Genomic DNA, 27,502 nt, shown 5'->3' on the forward strand with positions numbered 1-27,502 from the left:
ACGTATTCTTGGTGTATTTGGAATGCAGCTGCTGAAACTGACGCAAACTGCCAACCAATTTTCCTGGGAACCAGCGATCCTACAGCAAAAAGAAGTTTGCTTTTCCAACAGCTGGACACGCTAGAATTGTGACACAGAGAGTCAAGAACTGAGGATGCCTTGTTCAGACTTTCACACGGGTCCCTCTGTTCCTTTCACAGAAGTCCTTCTACATCCGGCATCTGCCACTTGGAATACTCTTTCTCTAGGGCGGGACCCAGACTTCAGGGAAGGAGGCACTTGCCTGGGGCTCCCATCCTTTAAAGGGGTCTAAGCTATACCCTATCTGAACTCCGCACGGTACTTATTGTTCCACTTTTCCGTGTCTAGAGAAGAACTAAGTGGAAAAGAAACTTCAATTTGGTGGTTGAGGAGAGGACCCCGGTCCGAGGGTACCGAGCCCCGCAAGTGCCGGTTCAGCCAGGCTCGCAGGTCCTGGGCTGGGGAGCCGGGAGCGGCGATCCGGGGGCCCGGGGCCAGGAGCTGGGAGCCGGGAGCGGGCGAAAGCCCCGCCCCACTCCGCCTCCGGCCATTGCCATTGGCTGGTCCGAAAGACGCGGGGCGTTGTCTGTTTGAATGGGAGCGCCTGAAGCTGGGGCGCAGGCGCAGAGGAGCGCCAGCGCCGAGGGCTGACGGCGTTGTGGGACCCCTGGGTGGCGGAGGGACGCACTGGGGAAGTGAGGGGCGTCCAGAACTCTGGCCCACGTGACCTTCCGGGGGCGGGCGCAGGGGGCGCGCGCCTGCCTCCCGCGGTGCCCCTGCCTGGCTCGCCCGCGGCGGCGCGCGGACCCGCCTGAGGGAGGGGCCCTAAGCCCCCGCCTGTCGCCCGGGGCAGCTGCTTCAGCTCCGCGGAGTGCTCCGCACAATAGTTACCTGCCGGCCGGCTGGAGGTGAGTTGTGCGGAGCTCTGGGACCGAGGCGTTGAGGGGCCCCACAGGGAGCGCGGGGTGGGGTGCGTGAGTGTGGGAGTTGGGGTAGGCTCCTGTGTCGGGAATCTGGGGGCGACCTTCTTTGTCCCTTGAGGGCCGAGCGCGGTGCGGGGCTGAGGGGGCGGGGTGGCTCTAATCTGTGGGCCCTGCGGGGGACAAGACGTCCCGAAAGCCATCTCCGGGTGCCGAGCCGCCCGCGCCAGTGCGGGAGCTCAGTTGCTTTCTTGTGTAAAAACTTTTTCCCCCCAATTTTAAAAAATTTGTTCTAATTAGTTAAACATGACAGTATTTTGACACATCATACACAAATGGAGTATGAATTCTCATTCGCCTGTATATAGAGTTACACAGGAAAACTTTTTAATGAGGGTAAGACTTGAAGAGCTTCGTTCCTTAGATTCTTTAAAATAAAAATTATGCCAGGGTACAGTGACTACTCGTGTATTCTGAGCGTAGTGGACAGTAGATTTGAAATACGAATCCCTTGGAATCTAATCGTAGGCGCGTCGCCGTCACTTGCAGTCGGGCGCTTGATAGCTAAACTCTTGAGCACCAACTGGTCAGTTTTCTGTTGAGAAAATGAAATTGGCAATTGCGGCAAACAAGTTTAAAATCTTAAGATAGCCTTTTCTTGAAATCTGCAGACTATCTTCAAAGGTTATGTTTTAAGGATAACCAGTTGGGTAATTTTAACTAGTATCACTTGAACTCTGTTAAAGAAAACGAGTGAGGGTGGAAATTGTATTTCCCTTAATGCATAATTTAACCGTGGTAGAATTAAGAGAAGTAGGTTCTTGGTTTTCCTCTCTGTTGGCTGGTGTTGGTGCCTCGCGTGTGTTGGAAGCGAACATGACCAGCCAAGCTGATTTTCAAATTGCCACTTTAGAACTATGCACCTAAGATTTCCGGACTGATAATAGCCAGTGTGTTGGCGTGGGTCCTCTCTATTGAGGAGCAGCTTTGGTTTATAAGTGAAATAGGGACCTACTGTTGGTCTTCTTGGTATGCGTTAAGGAAGGGTAGGAGTTTAGGGGTGAGGGAGGGTCTCAGACCTACTCTTCTTTACTCCTTTCCGTGGATTCCTTTCGGGAAGCAGTTTCTCAGGCTGTTGTTTATAATTTGAGGAGTGAACTGGTTGTGAAGTAAAGGATTGTGTGATATTCCCTTAGAGGCATATGCCTAAAATCCTCTTTGACAGTTTAGTCGTATTTTCTTCCTTTATTCGATCAGCCAAGTAGTGTTACAAACGTTTTAATTGAAATCTGAGACTTGGTAATAGGCTGAATTACAACAGTGATAGGATATACTAGTTTTCAAAGTTCTAGTTTTCAAAATGGCCTCTTCTTTAAGCATAAAATATTTCTAAGATTTACTTAAAAAGTGAAATTTGTAAATTTTTGCAGTTCTAAAGTTGAAAACTTGACATGGATTTAGACTATTCCAAATCTAATATATGTATACTATTTTATAATAATAACAACAGCTATTTCATTACTTTGTTCTTTATTGAGAATTTTTGTTATGTCCCAGAGCCAGGCACTGGGTCAGGTACTTTACAAATCCTATCTGTAGTCATCACAACACATTGTTAAGTATAATTATGCTCACTCCACCTCTGAGAATTTCACTTAAGATCATATAACTCTGTTCTGGGATTAAAACCATGGCTTGAACTCAAACATGTTGTAATGCTTGTATTTAAAGCTCAGCATGTGCCTGGATCCCATTTGTGGTACATAATTCTACTTAAAGATGTCTCTAGGTCTTGTGTTTTATTGTGAACGCTGCAGAAATATTTCCATCCTTCTTTTAGAACTACTGTCTTGCTTTCATTGTCATCTAAATTGCCTGACATTTTCAATATCCTTTTGTCATTTTTATTAAAAAAATTTATAAATTAAGAGTAAGACTTTTCTGAGTAATTTGCATGAATATGAATGTACTCTTTACCATAGAACAAGAAAGTATTAAAGTACAGTTTTCTGACTAGTATAGCATTCTTTGCTGCTTCATAGTTCCTATCTTTTTCCCAGACATGAAATCAATAAGTTCATTGGACGTGTGCAAAGCAGTGTGCTTGATGTTGTGCAGTGATAGGAGGCTTCCTCTTCAGTAATTGTTTTTAGTGTATATTTCTGCCTGTCTCCTCACCTGCTTTGTATGATGCTGCAGTTTATCTTCCTACTACAGATCCAATTTTCCTTTTTATTTGTTTAAAAAAAAAAAAAACTACAATGTTCCCCATTGTATAAATACAATGCCAAATATGTACTTCAGCCACATAGTCAGAGTCTTACAGTTTGGTACTGTTCTGTGTTTTCAGACATCACTTTGATTCCTCCTAACCCAGTATTCTTATCCTAAAACACAGTATATGTGTTCCTACCTTCTTGCTTTTGCTTGAGTTGTTTCCCTTGACTGGAATATTTGCCTTCCTTCATGGTGCAGTACAGATTTTCTTGCTTCCTAAAATCTTTCTCTGGTCCTTTTTCATTAGAATTTTTTGTTCCATATCATCATGTAACATTATTGAGCTGAATAGAAACATTTATTTTCTCACAGAATAATGATACTTTTTGAGAAGACAGGTATATTTTCCTATGAAGAATCTTTTTTTTGTATTGGGATTCTTTACCACTGAGCTATATCCCTTTGGAATGCATTATAATTCTTATTACATATATAGAGCACAATTTTTCATATCTTTTGTTGTCTATATAGTATATTCACACCAATTTGTATCTTTTAAAAAAAATTTGAAACAGGCTCTTGCTAAGTTGCTTAGGACCTCAATAAGTTATCGAGGCTGGCCTCAAACTTTTGATCCTTCTGCCTCAGCTTCCTGGGTTGCTGGTTGTGCACCACAGTGCCTGGATTCTATGAATGAATTCAAACTCTTTAGGGGCTCTTTTTTCAGCTTTTATAATTCTTTTGCATTTGAGATTGATTTCTGCTTAGAAATGTATTTGAAACCAGGTTTTACTTTTTAAAGCCCTTGTATTACAGAAACATATTTATGTCATTTACTGACTGAAAAACAATACTCAGTAGAAAGGACACTTCTATTCTATTTACCTATTTGGCTTTTAAATGATCATATCTGTGTATATTGAGTGATTGAAGCTGGTGGTTAACCAGTACAACAATCCCCAGTTGTCCATGGAGGATACTTCCAAGGCCTCTGTGTAGTGTTTGGTACTATCTGAGGTTTTAGGCATCTAAGGTGTGTGTGTGTAAATATGCTAATAAAAATCTTTATAAAACTATATTTTTTTCTGTATAGAAACATGTATGTAAACTTTAATTTATAAATTAGATGTAGTAAGAAATTAACATCAACAATAAAATACAACAATTATAACTATAATGAAATAAAATTGCCAACATCTCTACTCTTGCACTTTGGAACCAATATAAAGTAAAATAAGGGTTACTTGAAATCAAGGGGTGTAATACTGGGATAGTCAGTCTGATAACCAAGATAGCAGTTACTGAGTGATGGATGGGCAGGTAATATATACAGCATGGATACAGTAGACAAACTGATGATGATTCATAACCTGGGTGGAGCTAAAATATTTCATCATGCTACTCAAAATGGTGTTCAATTTAAACCTTATGAACTTCTGTTTTCTGGAGTTTTCCATTTAATGTTTTTGGGCTGTGGTTGATTGTTGGCAACTGAATCTAGGGAAAGTGAAATCACAGATAAGGGAGGACTATAGCAATAAAAGATCGTGGGTCAGTGGGGCACAGTGGTGCATGCTTGTAAACCCAGTGGCTCAAGAGACTGAGGCAGGAGGATCATGAGTTCAAAACTAGTCTCAGCAAAAGCGAGGCTCCAACAACTCAGGGAGAACCTGTCTCTAAATAAAATACAAAAGAGGATTGGGGATGTGGGTCAGTGGTTGAATGCCCCTGAGTTCAATCCCCAATACCCACTCCCTCCATAAAAAAGACTATGGGTCATGTTCTGTGGAGACTTGGTAACTAGTTTTTCTCAAAGTTGTATACTTCTCATTATTTACTAGTAGTTATTTCTCTTTTTTTCTGTTATAGTAATGTGTTCATAAGATTATTTATTTTGAATTTATTTTTTGAGCTGTTAATTGTATCATGTTTGTCCAATTTGTATAGGCCCTAAAAAGATAAAATTTCAATTCATTTTTATTTATTAACAAAATGATTATGGATAGGAAAATGGAATGACATAAATATGTATATATTTAGGTTGGTCTTTCTTTTTTGGTAGAAATTGGGCTTAGTTTGAATCCTTAGTATTTTTATAATCTTTTGTTTTTATACCAAATTGTCATTTTGATATTGACTATATAATCGGGGTTAACTAAAGTTTTGAATCTTTTTTAAAAAGTCATAGTATCTTTTTTTTTTTTTTTTTGTACCAGGGATTGAACCCAGGGACACTTAACTACTGAGCCACATATCTCTAGCCTCTTTTTGTATTTTATTTAGAAACAGGTTCTCACTGAGTTCCTTAAGGTCTTGCTAAATTGCTAAGGCTGGCTTTGAACTCTGGATCCTCCTGCCTCAGTCTCTTAAGCTGCTGGGAGTACAGGTATGAGCCACGGCACCCAGCTTCATTGTATCTTTTATAACTTTGATTTTCTAATACTTCTATGTATCCAATTTTATGTGCTAATAATTATCTAGAAATACGTGTGTGTGTGGGGGGCTTAAATCTACAATATTCTACCATTGAGTTACATTTCCAGTCATTTTTAAAAAAATTTTATTATGCATTCATTCACTGGCACTGTGGATTGAACTCAAGGCCCTCTACTACAGATCTAAAACCCTAGTTCCCCTTTGTTTTTTGTTTGTTTATGTTTTTTTGAGACAGTGTCTGATTAAGTTATCCAGGCTGGTATCTAATTTCCATCCTCCTGCCTCAGCTTCCCAAGTAGCTAGGATAATAGCACCTGTTTTAGAAATCATTTTTTTATTATGCAAGAGTCAAGTCAAAACTCTTTTCAAAAGATTATTCATTTTATTAATAGATTAAAAAGACTATTATCTATTTAAAATAGTTTTATAGGATATAAAATTAACACTGTTCTTACTCTGGAGTTCAGTTTGATGAGAAATAAAACCAAGGGAAAAAATATTGTTTACAAGTATAGTATAAGACCTTTCTCCTTTAGTTGAACATATGTGTATTATTTTTTTCTTTTTGCAGTACTGGTATCAAACCCAGAGCACATTAGGCTCTACAGCTGAGCTATGTCCAATATTAATATGTCCAAACATATTAATATTCCTTTTAAAAATATTTTTAGCTGTAGATGGACATAATTTATTATTTATTTATTTTTATGTGGTGCTGAGGATTGAACCCAGTGCCTCACATGTGCGAGGCAAGCACTCTGCTGCTGAGCCCCTTGAAGTACATTTTTTTAAAATATTTATTTTTTAGTTTTATGTGGACACAATATCTTTATTTTATTTTTATGTGGTGCTGAGAATCGAACCCAGTGCCTCATGCATGCTAGGCGAGTGCGCTACCACTTGAGCCACATCCCCAGCCCTTGAAGTACATTCTTTAGGATTATAAATTTGCTTAAGAATAACTTTAGTGATATAGTTTTTACAGCATAATATCTAGTAAATCTAGTTTTGCAGCATAATTTATAGGAAATCTCTATTTCTCCACAATGATGGAGAACAGGATGTTATATTTAAGTAAGCATTATGATTGCAGTTATTTTATTAATCGGGATTGTGTAAAGCAATGTATTTTTGGAATGTATGGTAGTTGTGAGTTAATACTAAAAATCATGCTCAACACTGCTAGATATAGATACATATATGTAATCTTTTTTTTTGGTACTGGGGATTAAACCCAAGAGTGCTTAACCACTGAGCCATAGTCCCAGCTGTTTTAATTTTTTTTTTTTTTTATTTTTTTTTATTTTGAGACAGGTGTTCACTAAGTTGCTAGGGCCTTGCTAAGTTGCTGAGGCAGGCCTCGAACTTGTGATCCTCCAGCCTCAGCCTCCTGAGTTGCTGGAATTACAGGTGTGTACTTGGCTACATATATATGATATCAAGTTCATCTTTAGTTCACAGTTTTTTTTTAATATTTATTTTTTAGTTTTAGATGGACACAATATCTTTATTTTGTTTTATTTTTTTATGTGGTGCTGAGGATCAAAGCCAGTGCCTCATGCAAGCCAGGCGAGCACGCTACCACTTGAGCCACATCCCAAGCCCCTAGTTCACAGTTTTAAAAAAAATTTTTTTAATTGTAGGTGGACAAAATACCTTTATTTATTTATTTTTGTGTGGTGCTGAGGATCAAATTCAGTGCCTCACATGGTAGACAAGTGCTCTACCATTGATCCCCAGCCCTATGTATTTTTGCCCCCCCCCATGGAATTTCTCTTTAAGTTTGCCAATTAATTACTGACATATTATATTTAGATCTTATTGGTGGTACTTTTTAAAATTTTAGTTTTAAAAGATGTGCAAAGATTCAGGAATATTACTTATTTATCTCCTTCCCCCCCAACCTTTTCCCATTTATCAAATTTTTATATCTGAAGCTTTATATCTTTATCTTTCTCTCAGCTGTTAACATATGAATATAGCACTTTACCAACTAGACGTTTGGTATAAGTATTCCATTGTTTTCTTTGTATAATAGCTCTCTTGTAATCCCGTTTGTCAATCACTGTGGGTATTGCTGCTGTTTTATCTCTTTGCTGGATTGGAAATCTTGAAAGCTCTCTGTTGCCAATTGATCTTTGCCTCTCCATTGATGGGTATTGTTTACATTTTTCTCTAGATATTCTTAGATTGCTTTATCAAGTGTCCAGCCATTCTTGGGCCCAACTGCCATTGCTTTAGGTGCTAGTTGCTCACATTAGTTACATATTCTAATGTTAAAATCGTTCTTTTTGCCTTTAGTTGCTTTATCAACATTCAGTTTAAATAAAGTCAAACTGAGTGTTTGTCTGTACATGTTTGCCTCATATTTTCCTATATTTCCTAGTCTTACCATCCTACTCTTAATTTTGCTTGTATCATTTCTTTTTTTTTTTTTTTTTGCCTTTATTTTTATGTGGTGCTGAGGATTGAACCCAGCGCATACTACACAAGCGCTCCACCACTGAGCCACAACCCCAGCCCCTGCTTGTGTCATTTCTTTTACTTGTCATCTTGTTTCTTCTCCTCCAGAGAAAATGTAGTCAGAAATAGAAATCTGGGGGGCTGGGAATCTATCTCAGTGGTAGAGTGCTTGAGTAGCTTGCTTGGGGCCCTGATTTCCATCCCTAGCACTGTGTGTGTTGGGGGTGGGCTGGATTAGGTGACAAGCCACCTTTAGTCCATCTAAAAATAAATTAGGGTTTACTAACAGATATGTGATAATTTGACAGAAAATAAACAGTTTACCTAAGATACGTTGAGTTCATTCTACAGGTGGATATTCTGGCATCCTAGTTTATTTACCCTATAATTTTTTTATACCTTAATTTTATTTATTTATTTATTTATGTGGTGCTGAGGATGGAACCCAGCGCCTGAGGCGCACTGCTAGGCGAGGGCTCTACAGCTGGGCCACAACCCCAGCTCCTCCCCCATGATTTTTATGTTTATTTGTTCCTATAACCTGTGCTCTGAAATTTAATATAGTAACTTTGTTTTAAATATATTCTTAGTTCTTCCTCATGTCTATCCCTACTCAGATTGATAAAAGACTGTGTATCTTACTTAAAACATTACAACTAAATGGTTTTGGAGAATTTGAATATTGTATCTTAGAGGGAATTATTCAGATATGAAAAGTTTAAAGGATTTAGATGATCTAACTTAGAGACAAGAAAAGTAAGTTATATTATATAATGGGTGTTGCCAGTTTATGTAAATCCTTGAATGAAAGAAGCAGACCAAAAGATATATTGTTTAAACTGCAATTAGGATCAGATGGTTTCAATAAATTCAAATAAGCACAATAGACATAAATGTAATTGTGTGTGCTTTGTTTTTCTTGGTCACTAGTTTGTTTGCAGACTTTTTTACTGCCAGCAGAGTAAAGCAGGGCTAGGATTTCTTGGATGAAGGGCCAGCCTTTCTTGCCCACTCTGATTGCATACTTTGTTCAGTGCTTAGAAGTCAGCCTAGCTATATAGTCTCCCGGGGCTGGGAGTGTGGCTCATTGGTAAAACACTTGCCTGGTTCTCATGAGTTCCTGGGTTCAGTCCTCCCAGTAGGTAGGTTATTATATGTGGGGTTCCTGGAAAGGGTTCTCTGAGAGCAGGGATGAGGATGGACTCAATAAATGCGAAACAGTGTACTAGTTATTTAATTGTTTGAGAGATGCTATTAAGGGATGAATTATGAAGTCTGGTTTATTATTAGGGATTAATAAATTGTGGGGACTAAAATTATTAGTGACTAATAATTCTTGTAAATAATTATTAGCTCTAACCCCTCCCCACCCCCATACTACGGTTTGAGCATAGAGGTGCTCTACCACTGAGCCACATCCCCAGCCCTTTTCATTTTTTTGAGAGAGGGTTTTGCTAAATTACCCAGATTGGCCTCAAACTTGTGATCCTCCTTGCCTCAGTCTCCCAAATCACTGAGATTACAGGCATGTACCATTCCCCTCCCCTAGCAGTTATAAATCTTAATGGAGGTCGGAGGTTAAACTTGATGAATTCTCAGTATTCTTTCAAACCTATAATTTCCATTACCAGTTCATGGTCCTGTCATTAAATTTTCTTATCCGAGTGAATCATTTTAAGATAAAAAATGCTACTGGGTTGGGGAATTGTGTAGCTCAGTGGTAAAGGGTTTGCCTAGCATGTGTGAGGCCTTGGGTTATTGATCCCCAGTGCAGTGGGGAGTAAAACACTACTTGATTGTTATAGATACTTTTTTTAAAATTATTTTTTTAGTTATTGATAGACCTTTATTTACTTATACATGGTGCTGAAAACCGAACCCAGTGCCTCACACATGCAAGTGCACTACCTACCACTGAGCCCCAGCCCCAGCCCTGTTATAGATACTTTTTGGTGTACTTTTTAGAATAGTATGACCATATATATATAATTTTTTTTTCTTTTGGTACCAGGGCTTGAACTCAGGGGCACTCAACCACTGAGCCACATTTCCAGCCCTATTTTGTATTTTATTTAGAGACAGGGTCTCACTGAGTTGCTTAGTGTCTCCATGTTGCTGAGGCTGGCTTTGAATTATGCGATCCTCCTGCCTTAGCTTCCTGAGCCTCTAGAATTACAGGCTTGTGCCACTGTGCCTGGCCAGTATAACCGTATTAAAAAGAGTGGTGACATAACTCAGTGAGAGTGTCCCTGGCTTTAAACAAACAAACAAACAAACAAAAACCCTGTCTGTAGTAAAATAGTGAATAGAATTCTCTGTCTTCTTGCTTTTTAAATTCATTTTAAGGCTGGGGATGTTGCTTGGCAGTAGAGTGCTTACCTAGCATGTACATGGGCCTGAATTTGATCTCTAGCATTAGGGGGGACAAATACATCAGAGTTAATTATTTTAAAAGTATCTCTCTATGTGGTTTTCATCAAGTAAGGTACTTTGCAACTTCTTTTTTATACATTTGTTAATTTGTTAAACATGTAAATGAATATATGTAAGCATTTAACATATTTACATTTTAATAAGTATGAAATTAACATTTTTTAAAAGATTTTATTTTTTTAGTTGTAGTTGGACACACCTTTATTTTATTTATTTATTTTTATGTGGTGCTGAGGATCAAACCCAGGTCCTCGCATGTGTTAGGTGAGTGCTGTACTGCTAAACAACAACCCCAACCCTGAAATTAACATTTTAAATGATTAGTAATATTTGAAATTTCATTATGATTTCATATATGAGAAAAATATTTAAATTAAACACAATTTAATTGAAGTAAAGTAAATTCTAGCACTTTTCCTTCTGCCCCATTTTATAAATAATAGGCTAAACCTCATAGTGGATAATGGAAGGCTGTTGAGTTGCCAATTTAGTTGCCAATCTAGGTGCACTTGGGAGCTGTTCTGAGTATCTATACCAATTCCTCTTACTAATGTTTTTTTATTAAGAAAAAAGAGGCCAGTAGAATTTGGAACAAAAGGAAATTTGTTGTATTAATCGTTGCCACCTGTCTTTATTGGATAAGAGAGGGACTAGAGGAATGATATTTGTGTGTTTCTTATCAAAACCTTATTTCCTCTAGGAGGCTTTGTCAGTATTCCCAAGGCTGGCCCTTTCCACCTTCCTCCCTCTTGCTTTACTGCTCTGTTCCCTGTTAACTGTACTTAATTAACCAAGCAATGGGTGTCAATTGTTTACATTCTGCTTTATGTTATAGCCAAAATATTTTTTTAATGTTATACGGAAGAAGAACTAGGCTTTCTTGAATATGGTGGCAGAAGGAAGAACCAGGACATGACTATTCAGAATTAGGATTAGCTATTTAAGACCTTTCCAGGAATGCTGTAGTAAAACGTTGGACTGACTGACCTGTAAGGGTTGTTTATAGCCTTCACTATTGTATATTTATTTATTTTTCCTCGTTTGTCTCTTTCAGCTGTTACCTTAAAGGTTATAGTTCATATCTGACATACTGTAGTTTCTGTGTTATATTTGGGAGTGAATTCATTTCTCTTTGTCCTGTTCAAGACAATGTGCTGCTTCAATCTGCTGCTTCAAGTCTTCAATTCTGAAAAACTCTGTCTTTATCAATAGAGATTTTGCCTTTATTCCTCTCTGTTTTTCCTTCCAGTGTTCCTGTTAGCTCTCTGTTGGAGCCTCTCATTTTGTCTTTCTTTTCTTTCAACTGCTTTTTAGTATTTTTTCTCTCTTTATCTGTTTTTCATTCCTGTATCTGCTTTGCTGCCTAACTAGTACTTTTAATAATAGAAACAAAACAAAACCCCCCAAAACTACAGTCCAAATGTCCATCAATACATGAATGAAAAATACATTTGGTATAATGGCATAGGATACAGCAAAAAAAAAAAAAAAGCTAATTGTAGCAATGTGTAACAACATTTGAGATGATTCTCAGAAAATAGTGGTAAGCAAAACTGTACAGAACTGAGTAATATGTTATTTAGAGCTATGCAGACATTTGTGGCCAAGTTGTGGAGACAAGCAAGGGAATAGTGAATAAAATTCATTTGGTGGCTACCTTAGAGAGGAAAGGAAGGTGATGGTTAAGTTGGGGTATCCAGGAGACTTCAAAGGCACTAGAAATGCTCTTTGTCTTGTACTGGGTCATGTTAAGTAAATGTTTTGTTGTGTCATTATTTTTAGCATACACATTTTATAATTTATTTTGTGCTTATTCAATATTAATAAAAACATTTTAAACATATGGGAGAGTTTAAATAGAATATACTTTGACAACAAATAAATACAACAGTTATCAGTATGATATCTTTTTAAAAAATATTTATTTTTTAGTTGTAGTTGGACACAACACCTTTATTTAACTTATTTATTTTTATGTGATGCTGAGGATCGAACCCAGGGCTTCGCCCGTGCTAGGCAAGTGCTCTACCGCTGAGCCACAACCCTAACCCCAGTATGATATCTTTGAAGAAATAAATTTACAGAATTTAGAATTAACTTATTATTGGGTTGTCATTTGATTTGTTAATAGTTTGAAGTATGATAATTTTGTTTTAAGATGTTAATTATGATGCATATTATTGTATTATTGTTTATAATAGAAAATATTACATAAAATTATTGTATTTTAGCCAGACGTGGAGGTGTACACCTGTAATCCTGGGTTTACAGAGAGACTGAGGCAAGAGATCACAAGTTCAAGGCCAGCCTGAACAATTTAGTGAGACTCTGTCTCAAAATAAAAAGGACTGGGGAGGTAGTTCGGTGGTGAAGCACCCCTGGATGCAGTCCACAGTACCATTAAAAAAAAAGTTGTACTTTAAACTAGTTTTAAAAACTAAATTGCAGTTTTCAAACAAATCTCTTATATTCATATCCTTATTTAGAATCTCCATGGTGACAGTTAAGCCCTCTGCTGTTTACTCTAGTGATTGACATTACAGCAGTCTGTGGAGTTAACTGTGTGATTATGTACAGCATAGGGTTACTTTAGGTTATTCTTTGAAAATGGGACTTCAAGCAAAGCATCTTGTATTCCTTTTGCAGAAATGTTGCTGAAGTGCTGCTGAAAGGGCCAGAGATACAAGGATTTGGGATATATTTTGAACCTTTAAGCTGTCTGACATTGACCTCCTTTCACTATTAATAAAGAAGAAGCAGGCGCTTAGGATGTATTAACACCAACTCATTAATATACTAACTGGACAATGTTCTGCGAACAATTCTACATTGTAAAGAACTGGATTGGCACAAAATAAAATAATTTTATATTTTACTCAGCTTATAATATGACTCGATGGAGGAAAATTTGATAAGCATGAGGGAAGACCATTCTTTTCATGTTCGTTACAGGTAAGACTATTCCTTTCTTAGTGGATGACTTTTAGTCCTTAAACATGAACTCTGAATTTATTTCAATTTGAAAATATTCAAAATATACCAGTAACAGTATCTTCTGTAAGCAATGTTTTCTTTTTGTTGGGATGGTTTCAAGTTTTTGTACATTTTCTATAGGAAAATGATAGCAGAGACCCATTATGTACTATAATTTGTTCATTAGTGTTCTCTGAAAGAGTTTATGAGTAGTTACTTTATATTTTATAATTTTTATGCAACACAAATATTAACATTGAGTATATTTTAAATATTCGGAGGATAAAAGATGGCTTTTTTATGTTGCCAGCTAAAGGACCAGTCTGTTGTGTTATAATTTTTAAATGGCAATCTCTCATAAATGCCTTTTTAAACAAATGAGTATTGAATGAAATTCGAAAGGGTGGGTATGTTCTAAACATGACCAATCTATAGACAGTTTAACATTTAGTGATAACATATTAGTGATGTTTCTGATATAATAGGAACAAAGTAAGCATATATGTACTATCATTATTGTTTAACATTTATTCTGGAAGTTCTGTCCAAACCATAAAATAAAAACAAACAATGATTTAGTAAGGTGATTGCATAATAGGTAATTCTTTTTTTAATATTTTATTTTTTAGTTGTAGATAGACACAATATCTTTATTTTTTATTTTTATGTGGTGCTGAGGATTGAACCCAGGGCCTCGCATATGCTAGGCGAGCACTCTACCGCTGAGCCACAAACCCAGCCCAATAGTTAATCGTTTATCAAAACTATTACAAGTTAATGAAACAGACACGGGAATTTTGTATCAATGAGTAAAATTCAGAATCTAGGAGTGAAGGTGTTTTGCTACGAAATCTTAGATTCCTTAACGTTATGTTTAGGAAGGAGTGAAGAGATCATCTTGTGGAGTAGATTGTTCATGTTAGGCCATCATGCCAAGGAAGTTTATATGGTCAAGGTAAAGACATTTCTGTTAAAAATTTTTAAAAATTCAAGTGAAGAATGGAAGATATTCAATATAAGATGAGCTTTTAATATCAAATGCCTTCACCCTTTCCTTTAGGACAATTTTCTTAAAACCTGAGCCTTCCTTCTCACTCTCTGTATCCATCATGAGGTGTTAACAGTTTTGACTGCCTTAAATGTTTGTCATGTTCATCTGTTCATCTGCATCCTCTCCACTATTGCTGTAGTTCAGGTCTCCAGGATCTTCCCTCCAGACTGCCTTGTTTTCCATTCTTATCCTCTTGGAAGAGGGCTCAGTCTAAAGAGCTAACCATGCATCCTCTCTGCTTAATGCCCAAGGTGACCTTAATCACCTGTAGGGCAGACCTAGGCTTACCATAATATACAAGATCTTCCATTACTTGACTTCTACCTGTTCCATAGACTTTATTTTCTGCCATTCTTCACCTTGTATTTGAGCTGTTTCTTTGCATGTTACACTGTCTCATGTTACACTATCTCAGGGCTTTGCTTTCATTTATGCTACACTCCATCACCTGAATTCCCTTCCCATTTCTTTCTTTAACTAATTCTACTGAATATCTAAGATTCAGCTCAGAGGTTATCTCCTCCTGGAAACCATTTCTAAATGCCATAGTTTGACCCTCCCTGTGCTCACATTTTGCCTTTGCACATCTGTTTGTTAGCACCAACTACATTAAAATTCAGTATGTTTTTACCTCTTTGCCGCTCTCTTTGACTGTTAGCTCCACAAGGCAACCTTTATGCTTAGCATATTGTCTGATACATGTCCATTGAACTTTATTGGACATAACTCATATGAACCACTAAGATGTTTTCTGCGTTTTGAACATTTCGAAGAATGGTGTGCTTAAGGAGGAATGGATTGTACCTCTTCCTATAGGAGGATCTTAGATTTGTCCTTTTGCCATGATACAGCACAGGTCATACATGGTTGCACATTGCTGCTATGGGACTTCATCAAGGGAAACTTAAAAATCTGTAACTTTTTTTTTTTAATTAGAAAGAATATCCCCAACAAATCCCTGGCTTCATCAGTGTTCTTAAGATCCAGCCATATATTGATTGCATTGTTGTATAATTGTGAATAATGATTTGAGCTCTTTATATTAGATCATGACCTAGTATAAGTTACCCTTCTACTCTAGCATAGTATGTTTTATCCATTGGTTCTTTCGTTGTAGAGGTCCTCATCTATCCCTGAAGGAGTTTCCATGGTATGATGAGTTTGTAATTTTGTAATTGAATATATCCTTGAACACTAAGAAACTTTCTGAGAGATACCAGAATGCTTTATGAAATATTTTGCACCTATTTGGGAAGGTAGATGCTGATAACTAATGGAATTCGTTTCTAAACTTTTCAAAAACTTATTGAAAGGGGGTGAACCCAGGGGCACTTTACCACCGAGCTATAGCCCCAACCCTTTTTATTTTGAGACAGCCTGGCTTCAAGTTTACTATCCTCCTGCCTCAGTCTGCCAAGTTTTTAGGGTTATAGGTGTGTGCCACCACATCCAGCAGATATTATTTTTATGATTATGATTATTAATATTTTTGTGGTGCTAGGGATCTAACCCAAGGCCTCTGTGATGCTCTCCTGCTGAGCTCTACTCCCAGCCCTATATGATTGATTTTAAGGAATTATTAATTATTTAGGTGTGATAATGGTATTATAGTATTTTTCTCCCCCAAAAAAGACTCATCTCTCTGGAATGTACTTCCAGATAATCTGGGTTGGAGGAATGAGGATGAAATTTATATTGATAGGGCTTGGGATGTGGCTCAAGTGGTAGCGCGCTCGCCTAGCATGAGTGCGGCCCGGGTTCGATCCTCAGCAGCACATACAAACAAAGATGTTGTGTCTGCTGAAAACTAAAAAATAAATATTTAAAAAAAAATTCTCCCTCCCTTCCTCCCTCCCTCCCTCCCTCCCTCCCTCTCTCTCTCTCTCTCTCTCTCTCTCTCTCTCTCTCCCTCTCCCTCCCTCTCCCTCTCCCTCTCCCCCCTCTTTCTTTAAAAAAAAAAAGAAATTTATATTGATAGTATGATACATGTTGGTAATTGCTGACCTTGAAAGATGGATACATCATTGGTTCATTATGCTAGCTTCTCCAGTTCTTTATTTATTTGGGACATGTCATACTTATTACTATGTATGATAATCATTTTAACACTTTAATGTTGTTGTAAAACTGAAATGGTTGCACAAAGCTTTTTGTGCAAAGGAAATATAATTGTAAAGAAGGTAAAATTTTGGTATTGAATTCTTTAACTTACTAGATAAATGTAGTTATCAGTTATATTATTTTCTGAAGAATAGTTTGAGATAATATTGTAGAAAGAGCACTGGATTCAGACACAAAGAAAAAAAATTTCATTTCTCAACTTTGCCATTACCAGATCTTAATCAGGTCACTTAACCTGTCTGAGCATCAATTTCCCCTTCTGTAATTATACCTATCTCAGAGCTATTTTGAAAATTAAATTTGATATGTGTTAAGATAACGTTTAAAACTCAGTTGCCATGTAAAATTTAAATCTAGATAATTTATGCTACTTTTTCTTTCACAAAATAAACTGGAATAGCTGGATATACATGGTAAATTGAATGGATGAAAATTGTTTATTGGAGTAAGGACTGGTGATGGAAAAGGCCTGTGCCCAGTTAGAACACATTGAAGATAGAGCTAAGGTTTATGAGAGGAGATTTCATATTGGGGAGATGGAGAGTACTCTTGTTTTGGATTTTAAGTCCTGAATCCTATCATTTATTCTGAAATAGCATGTATGTCTTTTGAGGGGAGAGTCATATTTGGACATAATTGCTGTTATTAACTCTTTTAAAGTGATGTAGCATCAGAATTTTAATCCTGTTTCTCTCCACTAATGGTGCTGTGAACACAAGAAACCAAAATTAAGGAGGTAAAGAAAGTTGTGAAGGTCAAATCTATTGTGGAATAAAAGTTTAAGAAAATATTTTTTAAAGAAATGGAAATAACAAGGACTTGTACAGAAACTTAGGAATCATACCTAAAATATTCAATCCATTATTAGCAAAAATGAAAACATTTCAATCAAGGATAGTAATATTTATAGATATTATAAATAGTTTCTTTGATTATACAGTTAGGCCATCAGATGAGTAGAAGAAACTTTGTATGTGATATATATTTTCATGGAGAGCTTGTCATGTGTGTGGTGCTGGGGATCAAACCTAGGGCTACACAAGTGGCCCACCACTGAGCTACATCCTTAGCCCTCCTAATTCGTCTTCCACATTTAGGTATGTTCTTTATTTTCAACCCAACTGGTAAATAAATTAAGTAATTCTATCATAGTTACAGAGAGGATATGAATTACTTTCTCCATTACTATTTAATGATGATCTAAAGAATTCATAAGCTAGCCTGCCCTATTTTGATTGAGTTGAGGATTTTGCCAGAATATTGACTTCTTTTCTAATAAAATGTACTAGAGTCATAATATATCTCAGAGTTAACAATAACTGAGGGAGTTTTAGACTGTTTCAGGCATTACTGAAATAACTTTTCGTCTTTTTAATTTTTCGTCTTTATCCATGGAGTTAGAGGACTGTGTGTAGCCAGTAGAGTTCTAGTTGGAATTTCTAATGACAAATATGTAAAAATGTGTAACTCTTGGTGGGGAGGTAGGTTGGTGGCAGAGTGCACGTGCAAGGTTCTAGGTTTAATCCTCTTCCCTGAAAAAAAAGAAAGTGAAAAACTACACACACTCCCAACCAAAAAAAAAAAAAAACAAAAAACCCAATCCCAAAAAACAAATGGAAAAGTCATAAAGATGCTGAAGAAACACAGTGACAACTTTGGTGAAGGTCACCATCTGAAGTTTAGAATTAGAATCAGAAGTATGGTGTTTTTTTCCTCACAGATATATTTACAGTAACTCAGCTTTTATGATGTTTTCAATTCAGGGATAGACTTTGGGGATTAGAATTTCTGCATATCATTAAATTATTGCTTTCAGACTAACAAATTTCTTAACACTTAGTTCTTTTGTGAAAGTGTGCCATAAAGATTAAGATATTTTGCTCCTCTATTTTTTTTAGAATATAGGTGGTTTTGTGTGATACAAAAAGGAAGGAGAGTGTATGTAAGACAGAAAGGGAGAGTATTTGGATGGACAGTGGGTGGGGTTGATGAGCAGATGAATGGGATATCTGGATAAAGTATGGTATTAATTATAGCCCCTCACCTTCTCAGGCACTCTGTATTCTTCCCAAACTCTCAAGAAGTCCATCGGTCTGCCACAATTCAGTAATTTAGGAAACACTGCTTTAGGTTCTTTCACTGGTAAAGAGTGGGTTGGTTCAGATTGGCCAATTAAAATGAGCTCCATATGAAGATATTTAGCTGTCCATTATAACAGACTGCTGAGCCTCAGAAATTTAAATAAACAAATAAGCTCTTGCTGTATAACTGCTGTTTTATCAGTAATGTCTATATGCTTCAATTAGGTAACTAGTTTGAGTAAGAGTAGTCGCATAGTCCATGTGTAAATTATATTACTGGAAGTTAAAAACACTGTGATGTAGTAGTTGTGTTGTAAATGACTGTCCTATATAATTTTGTAGAATGGAAGCTTCTTGCCTAGAGCTGGCCTTGGAAGGGGAACGGCTGTGTAAATCAGGAGACTGCCGTGCTGGTGTGTCATTTTTTGAAGCTGCAGTTCAAGTTGGAACTGAAGACCTTAAAACACTTAGTGCTATTTACAGCCAGCTGGGTAATGCTTATTTCTATTTGCATGATTATGCCAAAGCACTGGAATACCACCATCATGATTTAACTCTTGCAAGGTAATTAACTTAAGTTTCTTAATATTCTTCCTCCCTAAAATAACTGTCACTTTAAAAAATTTCCAGTCAATTAAAGAAAAACTAACAATACATTTAATAAATTCTAGTTTAATAGCATTGATTTTTGAAAACTAATGTTTAGGCTAAACACAGAGTTTAATTAAATGAATAAATAGTAATGAAATGACCCTAGAGTTTAGTTAAGTGAATGAAAATTAATTTAAATTGAGAAATGTTAAGTTTCAAATTTTTATTTAAAGTAGGTTTCAAGGCTAATAGCTTTTTCTTGCATGTCTGTTGTCCTCTAGGAAACCTGTACTCAGGCTGCTTTACATTTTAACACCATTTATATTAACACCATTTGCTTCTCTCTCTTCACTCCCAGGACTATTGGAGACCAGTTGGGAGAAGCCAAAGCTAGTGGCAATCTGGGAAACACCTTAAAAGTTCTTGGGAATTTTGATGAAGCTATAGTTTGTTGTCAGCGACATCTGGATATTTCCAGAGAGCTTAATGACAAGGTAATGAGAGAACAGTTGATAATAGGCCAAGTGCCAAAGAGTTTCAATGAAATTGCTTTGTGTCTTAATATTGTTTATACTGTAGTTTATGTAAAAAAGAAAATATTCAGCTAGGCATGGTGGTGCACACCTGTAATCCCAGTGAGGGGAGGCTGAAGCAGGAGGATCACGAGTTCAAAGCCAGCCTCAGCAAAAGCGAGGCACTAAGCAACTCAGTGAGATCCTGTCTCTAAATAAAGTACAAAAATAGGGCTGGGGATGTGGCTTAATGGTTGAGTGCTCCTGAGTTCAATCCCTGGCACACACACCCCCGCTCCCGCAAAAAAAAAAAAAAAAAAAAAAAAGAAAAAATATTCATAGACAAATAGAAGTGAAAAGAAGACAATAAAATTTTTTAAATAGAGTAAATAGAAAGCCTTTTCATAAGTAATTGTTTGATTTCATATGGATGATCAATGTAGAAATTTCTACCCAAGACTATTACAAATATATGTGGTAAGCATTATCAATACCCAGTCTCTGTTTAAATGTCAACTTTGCTGATGTCTTCATGTAGGTGGGAGAGGCAAGAGCACTTTACAATCTTGGAAATGTGTATCATGCCAAAGGGAAGAGTTTTGGTTGCCCTGGTCCCCAGGATGTTGGAGAATTTCCAGAAGAAGTAAGAAGTGCTCTGCAGGCAGCTGTGGATTTTTATGAGTGAGTATGGCTGATGCAGATAGGGCCCATCTTGGCCAGGGGTACACTACACGTTCTTTACCCAGTAGTAAGTTTTGGGCATTGGAGAAGATAATGCTAAGTGAAGTCAGCCAATCCCAAAATAACTAACAATACATTTAATGAATTCTAGTTTAATAGCATTAAAATTAAATGCCAAATGTTTTCTCTGATATAAGGAGGCTGACTCATAATGGGGTAGGGAGGAATAGATGAATTCTAGATAGGGCAGAGAGGTGGGAGGGAAAGGGAGGGGGCAGGGGATTATCAAGGATGGTGGAATGTGATGGACATCATTATCCAAAGTACATGTATGAAGACATTGGTGTCAACATACTTTATATACAATCAGAGATATGAAAAATTGTGCTGTAAACATGCAATAAGAATTGTAATGCATTCCGCTGTCATTTATTTTTTAAAAAAATCAACAAAAAATAAAAATAATAAAATAAAGATTTTAAAATTATGGACTAGCAAATAAAAATAAATCATCAAATCAATTGCTTAAATATGAGTGTTGTATTAGTAATCTGCAGTTTTCATTTAAACTGCAGACCAGTGCCCCTTAGTGGCAAAAACAAGAAATATCAATGGTTAGTCTAAATTGGAGTGTTTCCAGCTAACCCCTGTAATTATCCTCCATTATAAATGTATTAAAAATATCATAGCTATAAGCTTAAATTCTTCTTTTGATACAATTAGTTATATCTGTAAATTGAACAATAAGAACTTCTTTTCAAACTGATTTAAATTCTTCTTTTGACATAACTAGATTTGTAAATTGAACAATAAGAACTTCTTTCCAAACTGATTTTTTTTTTAAACCACTGTTTGTTATCACTTAGGGAAAACCTATCATTAGTAACTGCTTTGGGTGACCGAGCAGCCCAAGGACGAGCCTTTGGAAATCTTGGAAATACACATTATCTCCTTGGCAACTTCAGGGATGCAGTTATATCTCATGAGCAGGTATAAACAAAAGATCCTGGAGTCTGATCATTTCATCCATCAAAGTTCTAACTTGAGTTAGAATATTTTGCAGTTTTATTATGACTATATCTAATTAAACTTTTTTTTTTCAGCGCCTCCTTATTGCAAAAGAATTTGGAGATAAAGCTGCTGAAAGAAGAGCGTATAGTAACCTTGGAAATGCATATATTTTTCTTGGTGAATTTGAAACTGCTTCTGAATACTACAAGTTAGTCTAATATTTCTGCAGCTAAATATCAAATGAGTAGTTATGTAGTCCTTTAAATCATAGGCTTTGGGTTTTTTTTATCATTTATTTTTTATTATTGGTTGTTCAAAACATTACAAAGCTCTTGACGTATCATATTTCATACATTTGATTCAAGTGGGTTATGAACTCCCATTTTTACCCCGTTTACAGATTGCAGAATTACATCAGTTACACATCCACATTTTTACATATTGCCATACTAGTGACTGTTGTATTCTGCTGCCTTTCCTATCCTCTACTATCCCCCCTCTCCTCCCCTCCCATCTTCTCTCTCTACCCCATCTACTGTAATTCATTTCTCTCCCTTGTTTTTTTTTTCCCTTTCCCCTCACATCCACTTATATGTAATTTTGTATAACAATGAGGGTCTCCTTCCATTTCCATGCAATTTCCCTTCTCTCTCCCTTTCCCTCCCAAGGCTTTGGGTTTAAAGCTTCATTTAGCTACATACTAGCAGCAGGACCCTGGGCTTCCAAGCCTCAGTTCCTTCATGTGTAATAGAAGATGTCAATACTTTGATTTATGAATTGCTGAGGAGTGAATGAAAAATGTATTAAACTCTTAGCATGGTACCTGGCACACAGGGCTCAATAAATAATATTATACCTAAGATTTAGTAGTCCCAGTACGACCCCTTTTATTTTTATTAGATTTTATTTTTAAAACTAGTTTTTTTTAAGAGAGAGAGGGAGAGAGAATTTTTTAATATTTATTTTTTTAGTTTTTGTTTGTATGTGGTGCTGAGGATCGAACCCGGGCCGCACACATGCCAGGCGAGCGCGCTACCACTTGAGCCACATCCCCAGCCCCAAAACTAGTTATTTTTAAATGAAATTCTAAACTTCCAAGTCTTAAACCCATTTTACCATGTATGGTGAGTATATCTTATTTCACCCACTTATGTGTTGGAAGAGAGGCTGAAGAAGGCCTGGTAACAAAAATACCCCCTCATGCCCACCAGATCTCACTTAGTTTTCCCTCTCACCCCACCTTCTCAGCATTCTTCTTCCCACCTCTTTCTGCCCAATTTTGATTCTCAGTGGGCTGGGACCCCATTCATCTGCCTGGGGGTTGACAGTCCCAGCTTCTTCTGCAGCAGGGTCTTTCTAATCAGTCAGTAGGCTTGAAACATAGATGGCAGCAAAATTTAAATTGCTTCAAGTTGCCTAGTCTATGCCTTCTATATTGTTTGGGGTTTTCCTTAGTTGGGTTTGAAAGCTCATTCAGACCTCAGGCAGAATACAGTTTGCTGAACCAAAGACACAGTGATTGATTTGTATTGTATTTTTAAAGAATCCAGTGGGAGGAAATTGATACTCAGAGAGGTTGAGTGACTTGTCCTAAATTACACAGCTGGCAAAGGTAGGATTTGAACCTAGATAGTCTAATGGTAAGATCCATGCTTTTTTGGGGGGGCGGGGGTACCAGGGATTGAATCTAGGGGTGCTTAACTACTGAGCCACATCCTCCCAGCCCATTTCATGTTTTATTTTGAGATGGGGTTTCACCAAGTTGTTCAGGGCCTCACTAAGTTGCTGAGGCTGGCTTTGAACTCATAATCTTCCTGCCTCAGCCTCCCAAATCACTGGGATTACCGACACATGCTGCTGCAGCCAGCTAGGATCCGTGCTCTTGACTGCTTTATGTTAGCTTCTTGGTGACAATACCAGAATGTTAGGTACAATCTGGGTAAAGAAGGCCTGGTAAGGGCTGGGGATGTGGCTCAAGCGGTAACGCGCTCCCCTGATATGCACGGGGCACTGGGTTCGATCCTCAGCACCACATAAAAATAAAATAAAGATGTTGTGTCCACCAAAAACTGAAAAATAAATATTAAAAAATTCTCTCTCTCTTCCCCCTCCCCCCCCTCTTTCTCTTTAAAAAAAATTATTAAAAAAAAAAAGAAGGCCTGGTAACATAATCTGGGTAGTATTTAAGTGAAATATCCAGTATTTTTTATAAAACAGTGACAAATGACTTACACATACTAATTTTACCCAAATATTTAAAATTTTGACAAAATGTAAGGTCAGAAGTATGATTGAAAACAGATGTTATATGAAAAAAAAAAGTTTAAGTTATTGCCAGTATAAAGGGGAAAGATTTTTTCAATGTTAAAAGTACTGCCAGTCTTTAGCAGCACTTGATCTCATGTTTCATTACTCCTTTACTTTGGTGAATTGTGAGGAGTAAGTTTATTCTGAAAGTCTGAATCTGTTTTTTGTATTTCAAAAACATTTTAGTTTGTTTAAAAGTGATGAAAAGGTTTGAAATATTTGGCTCTAAAACAAATGTACTTGAAAAGCAGCAGAAAACAGTAGAGAGAAAAAATGAGTTTTGTTTTATTATAATAGCTAAAACTAAACATCATTAAGTGAAAATTAACTTCCTCTTTTAGGAAGACACTACTATTGGCTCGACAACTTAAAGACAGAGCTGTAGAAGCACAGTCCTGTTATAGCCTTGGAAACACATATACTTTACTTCAGGACTATGAGAAGGCCATTGATTATCATTTGAAGCATTTAGCAATTGCTCAAGAGCTAAAAGATAGGTAAGTTATTCACCCTTTTACTACAGTTAAGGCAAAATTTAGATGCATTATTGAATTCCAAGAATTTTTTTTCCATTTGTTTCCTGTTTTAAGGAATTTTCTATTTCATGTATCTTCTGTATTGAAGGCCAGCTTGTAAATTAGTCTGATTGCATGTGCCCCTGAGCAGGGTCAGTGACCTGCCTCCTGTGAAGTTCTCCTGACTAGATCAGTGTGGGAAGTTTGGTGAACTTGGATAAATGCCCACTGTCCAGGGGCAGCTGCTGCTCAACCCCAGCCAATCAGTACCAGACAGAAAGGAAGGTATCATGTCCAGATCCTCCCCTTTTTTTCAGAAGAAGCTGGAAGTCCTGTGTTGTATTTTCTGCTTTTTAAATGTTAGTGACTCTGTGTTAATGCAAATATCACAGACCAAAGGCCAACGACTTATCTGTGTTAGCCTTTTGTCTGTGATGTTTGCATTGAGAGATTTTTGCCTCTGTATTGGAAAGAACTTTTCATTACAGTTGTTCAGAGTGAAGTATGGTAGGTAGCTCAAGAGGTCATGGAGTTTACTTTCCTTGCTGCTCAAACATGTACTGAATGGTTACCTGGTAAGGCCACTAGAGAAAGAAAAGTGAGCAGTTGGACTAGAAGACTTAACTCTTGAGATTTTATTATTTTATAGTGCATTGCATGTTTAAAAAGCATGTTTTCCAGTATTCTTGACTGGAATAGTATTTGATTCTTGAGTTTTGTATTACCTGGGTATTCTAATATCTCAATAGTACATTCTTAATATGAAAGACAAAGCATTATTTATACTATTGCTAGATCATTTTTATTCTATACACAGACCTCTTTTCAGATAACTACATGTTGGCTTTGAATTGTTTTAGAATTGGTGAAGGAAGAGCATGTTGGAGCTTAGGAAATGCATACACAGCTCTAGGAAATCATGATCAAGCAATGCATTTTGCTGAAAAGCACTTGGAAATTTCAAGAGAGGTATGAAATAGAAAAAAAAATTCTATCTGTACTGTTGAAATTTACAAATCAGTGGCAGGGGGAGGGAATCTTATTATTTCTTCAGATTGCTCTATATGACTGAATAATAAGTTTGATTATACACTGTTTTCTTGGCATCCACAAAGCATTTTGAGATAGAGATCTGAGGTAGTTTGTGTTCACCTTGATGTAGGAAAACCGGAAGGTAAGGACAGGCATGGGGAAATAGGAGCACATTACTAAAATATGCTCCCTCCCTAGACCCATCTCTATTTAAGAAAAATAGGATGGTATTTAAGGAAAAGCAAGGTGTTTAAAATCAAGAACTGATTCCAGTTATACTTTTGCCACTAGCTGGCTAATTGACCTGGAAACCTTTTCTGAGCCTCATTTCTGTCATCTTAAAATAATAATAATACTACCTTGCAAATTGTTATTATTAGAGATAATATATATAAAAGTAACTAATAATATATAGTACTAGGTGAATAAAATTCACTATTGTAGTATAAAAATAAAATATTTTAAGGAAAATTTGTCATGTGATGCTAAGTTAATATGGCATAAATAACCTACATTATTTAATGTAATCCTAAAGAATTAGAGCAATCTAATATTTAGAGACCTAAAGAATAAATAGACTATAGTTAATTGTCCTATTGTGATATTTTTTAAATTTGCTGTTTTTTTCTACATTCTTTTAAAAAGCCAGGTGTGTTAGTACATGCCAGTAATTGCAGCAGCTTCGGAGGCAGAGGCAGGAGGATTGCAAGTTAAAAGCCAGTAATTCAGCAACTTAGCAAGGCCTTAAGCAACTTAGCAAGATCCTGTCTCAAAATAAAACATAAAAAGGGCTGGGGATGTGGCTCAATGGGTAAGCACCCCTGGTACCAAAAAACTCACAAAATGATTGAGATACCCATTGCATTCATTAATAGTCTCATAATTCTAATATAGCTATTTTCACTTCTTTATATTTTCTTCTAGTTTTAGGGTCACAACATTTTCAATTAGTCATCATTCTTTGTCTTTAAATAGTACTATAAAATATATGTGCTTGTGATTGTAGGTTGGAGATAAAAGTGGTGAACTAACAGCACGACTGAATCTCTCAGATCTTCAAATGGTTCTTGGTCTGAGTTATAGCACAAATAATTCCATAATGTCTGAAAATATTGAGATTGATAACAGTTTATATGGTAAGTAACAGGTCTTCCAAAACCCAGTTTCTTTATACTCAAAATTTACATTTAAATTACTTATCATACTTGTGTATTGTATCCAGAGAGAATATATAATCTAAGAAGTTCAACTTTTTACCCCTTTTTTGTTTTACATAGTTCTGCTCATTTGTCAGTACAAAATATTTTATAGTTTTTATCATGAATTTAAAAATGTTAAAAGTATAGTTATTTTTGATGGTATATGCCTGTAATCCCAGCAGCTCGGTAGGTTGAGGCAGGATGATCATGAGTTCAAAGCCAGCCTCAGCAACTTAGTGAAACCCTGTCTCAAAATTTTTAAAAAATATAAATAAAAAGGACTGAGGATGTTGCAGAGTGGCTAAGTGCCCCTGGGTTCAATCCCTGGTACCAAAAATAAAAATAAATAAATAAAATAGATTTAAATGTTGTATCTATAGAGTCATTCAAAAAATAATATGAAGATACCGAAACGGAAATGTTCTATTTTATTGTTTTTATTTCAAATAGTTTTATATATCAGATTTTTGTTTGGTTCTTTTTCCCCCATTTCAATTAAAAGGTGAAAGCTCTTGGAATTTTTTAATTCAGGAAACTTAATAAACTTTGTTGTTGGGATGGGGGGGGGTGTTGGTAGCAGCAAAACTTGTTTCTAGGAGACTATCTTTCGGTGCTGATTTGGTCAGATATTTCTACGGGGAGAAATGTGCCAGAATATCTCTATTTCTGAAAGAAAAAAATTTTTTTTAAAAATAGTATGCTTTAAAATATTTGTTTTTGTTAGTTATACATGATAGTAGAATGTATTTTGACATATTATACTATATGATACATACATATTATACATATTGTACATGTTATAAATATCGTATACGATGTAGAATTACATTGGTCATGTAATCAAATATGCACAAAGGCTAGTAATGTCCAATTCATTCTACTCTTTCATATTCCCATTCCCCCCCACCCCTGCCTTCATTCCCCCCCACCCCTGCCTT

General features: G+C 36.4%; 1 protein-coding gene across 2 annotated transcripts in view; it reads left to right on the plus strand.

Annotated features, from left to right (window-relative positions):
- Nucleotides 1-878: 878 nt before the first annotated feature.
- Gpsm2 (G protein signaling modulator 2) overlaps nucleotides 879-27,502 on the plus strand; it is a 50,249-nt gene continuing 23,625 nt past the window's right edge. For both annotated transcript variants that reach the window (XM_027922036.2, XM_071618136.1), the window contains exons 1-10: nucleotides 879-929; nucleotides 13,137-13,442; nucleotides 19,059-19,280; nucleotides 19,666-19,801; nucleotides 20,358-20,500; nucleotides 21,367-21,490; nucleotides 21,604-21,719; nucleotides 24,160-24,315; nucleotides 25,194-25,302; nucleotides 26,372-26,501. In XM_027922036.2, the coding sequence (XP_027777837.2) occupies nucleotides 13,387-13,442; nucleotides 19,059-19,280; nucleotides 19,666-19,801; nucleotides 20,358-20,500; nucleotides 21,367-21,490; nucleotides 21,604-21,719; nucleotides 24,160-24,315; nucleotides 25,194-25,302; nucleotides 26,372-26,501 (1,192 nt within the window). In that variant the 5' untranslated portion in view covers nucleotides 879-929; nucleotides 13,137-13,386. The remainder of the gene's footprint in view (nucleotides 930-13,136; nucleotides 13,443-19,058; nucleotides 19,281-19,665; nucleotides 19,802-20,357; nucleotides 20,501-21,366; nucleotides 21,491-21,603; nucleotides 21,720-24,159; nucleotides 24,316-25,193; nucleotides 25,303-26,371; nucleotides 26,502-27,502) is intronic.

Source organism: Marmota flaviventris, chromosome 10, assembly GCF_047511675.1.
Source record: "Marmota flaviventris isolate mMarFla1 chromosome 10, mMarFla1.hap1, whole genome shotgun sequence".
Lineage (NCBI taxonomy): Eukaryota > Metazoa > Chordata > Mammalia > Rodentia > Sciuridae > Marmota > Marmota flaviventris.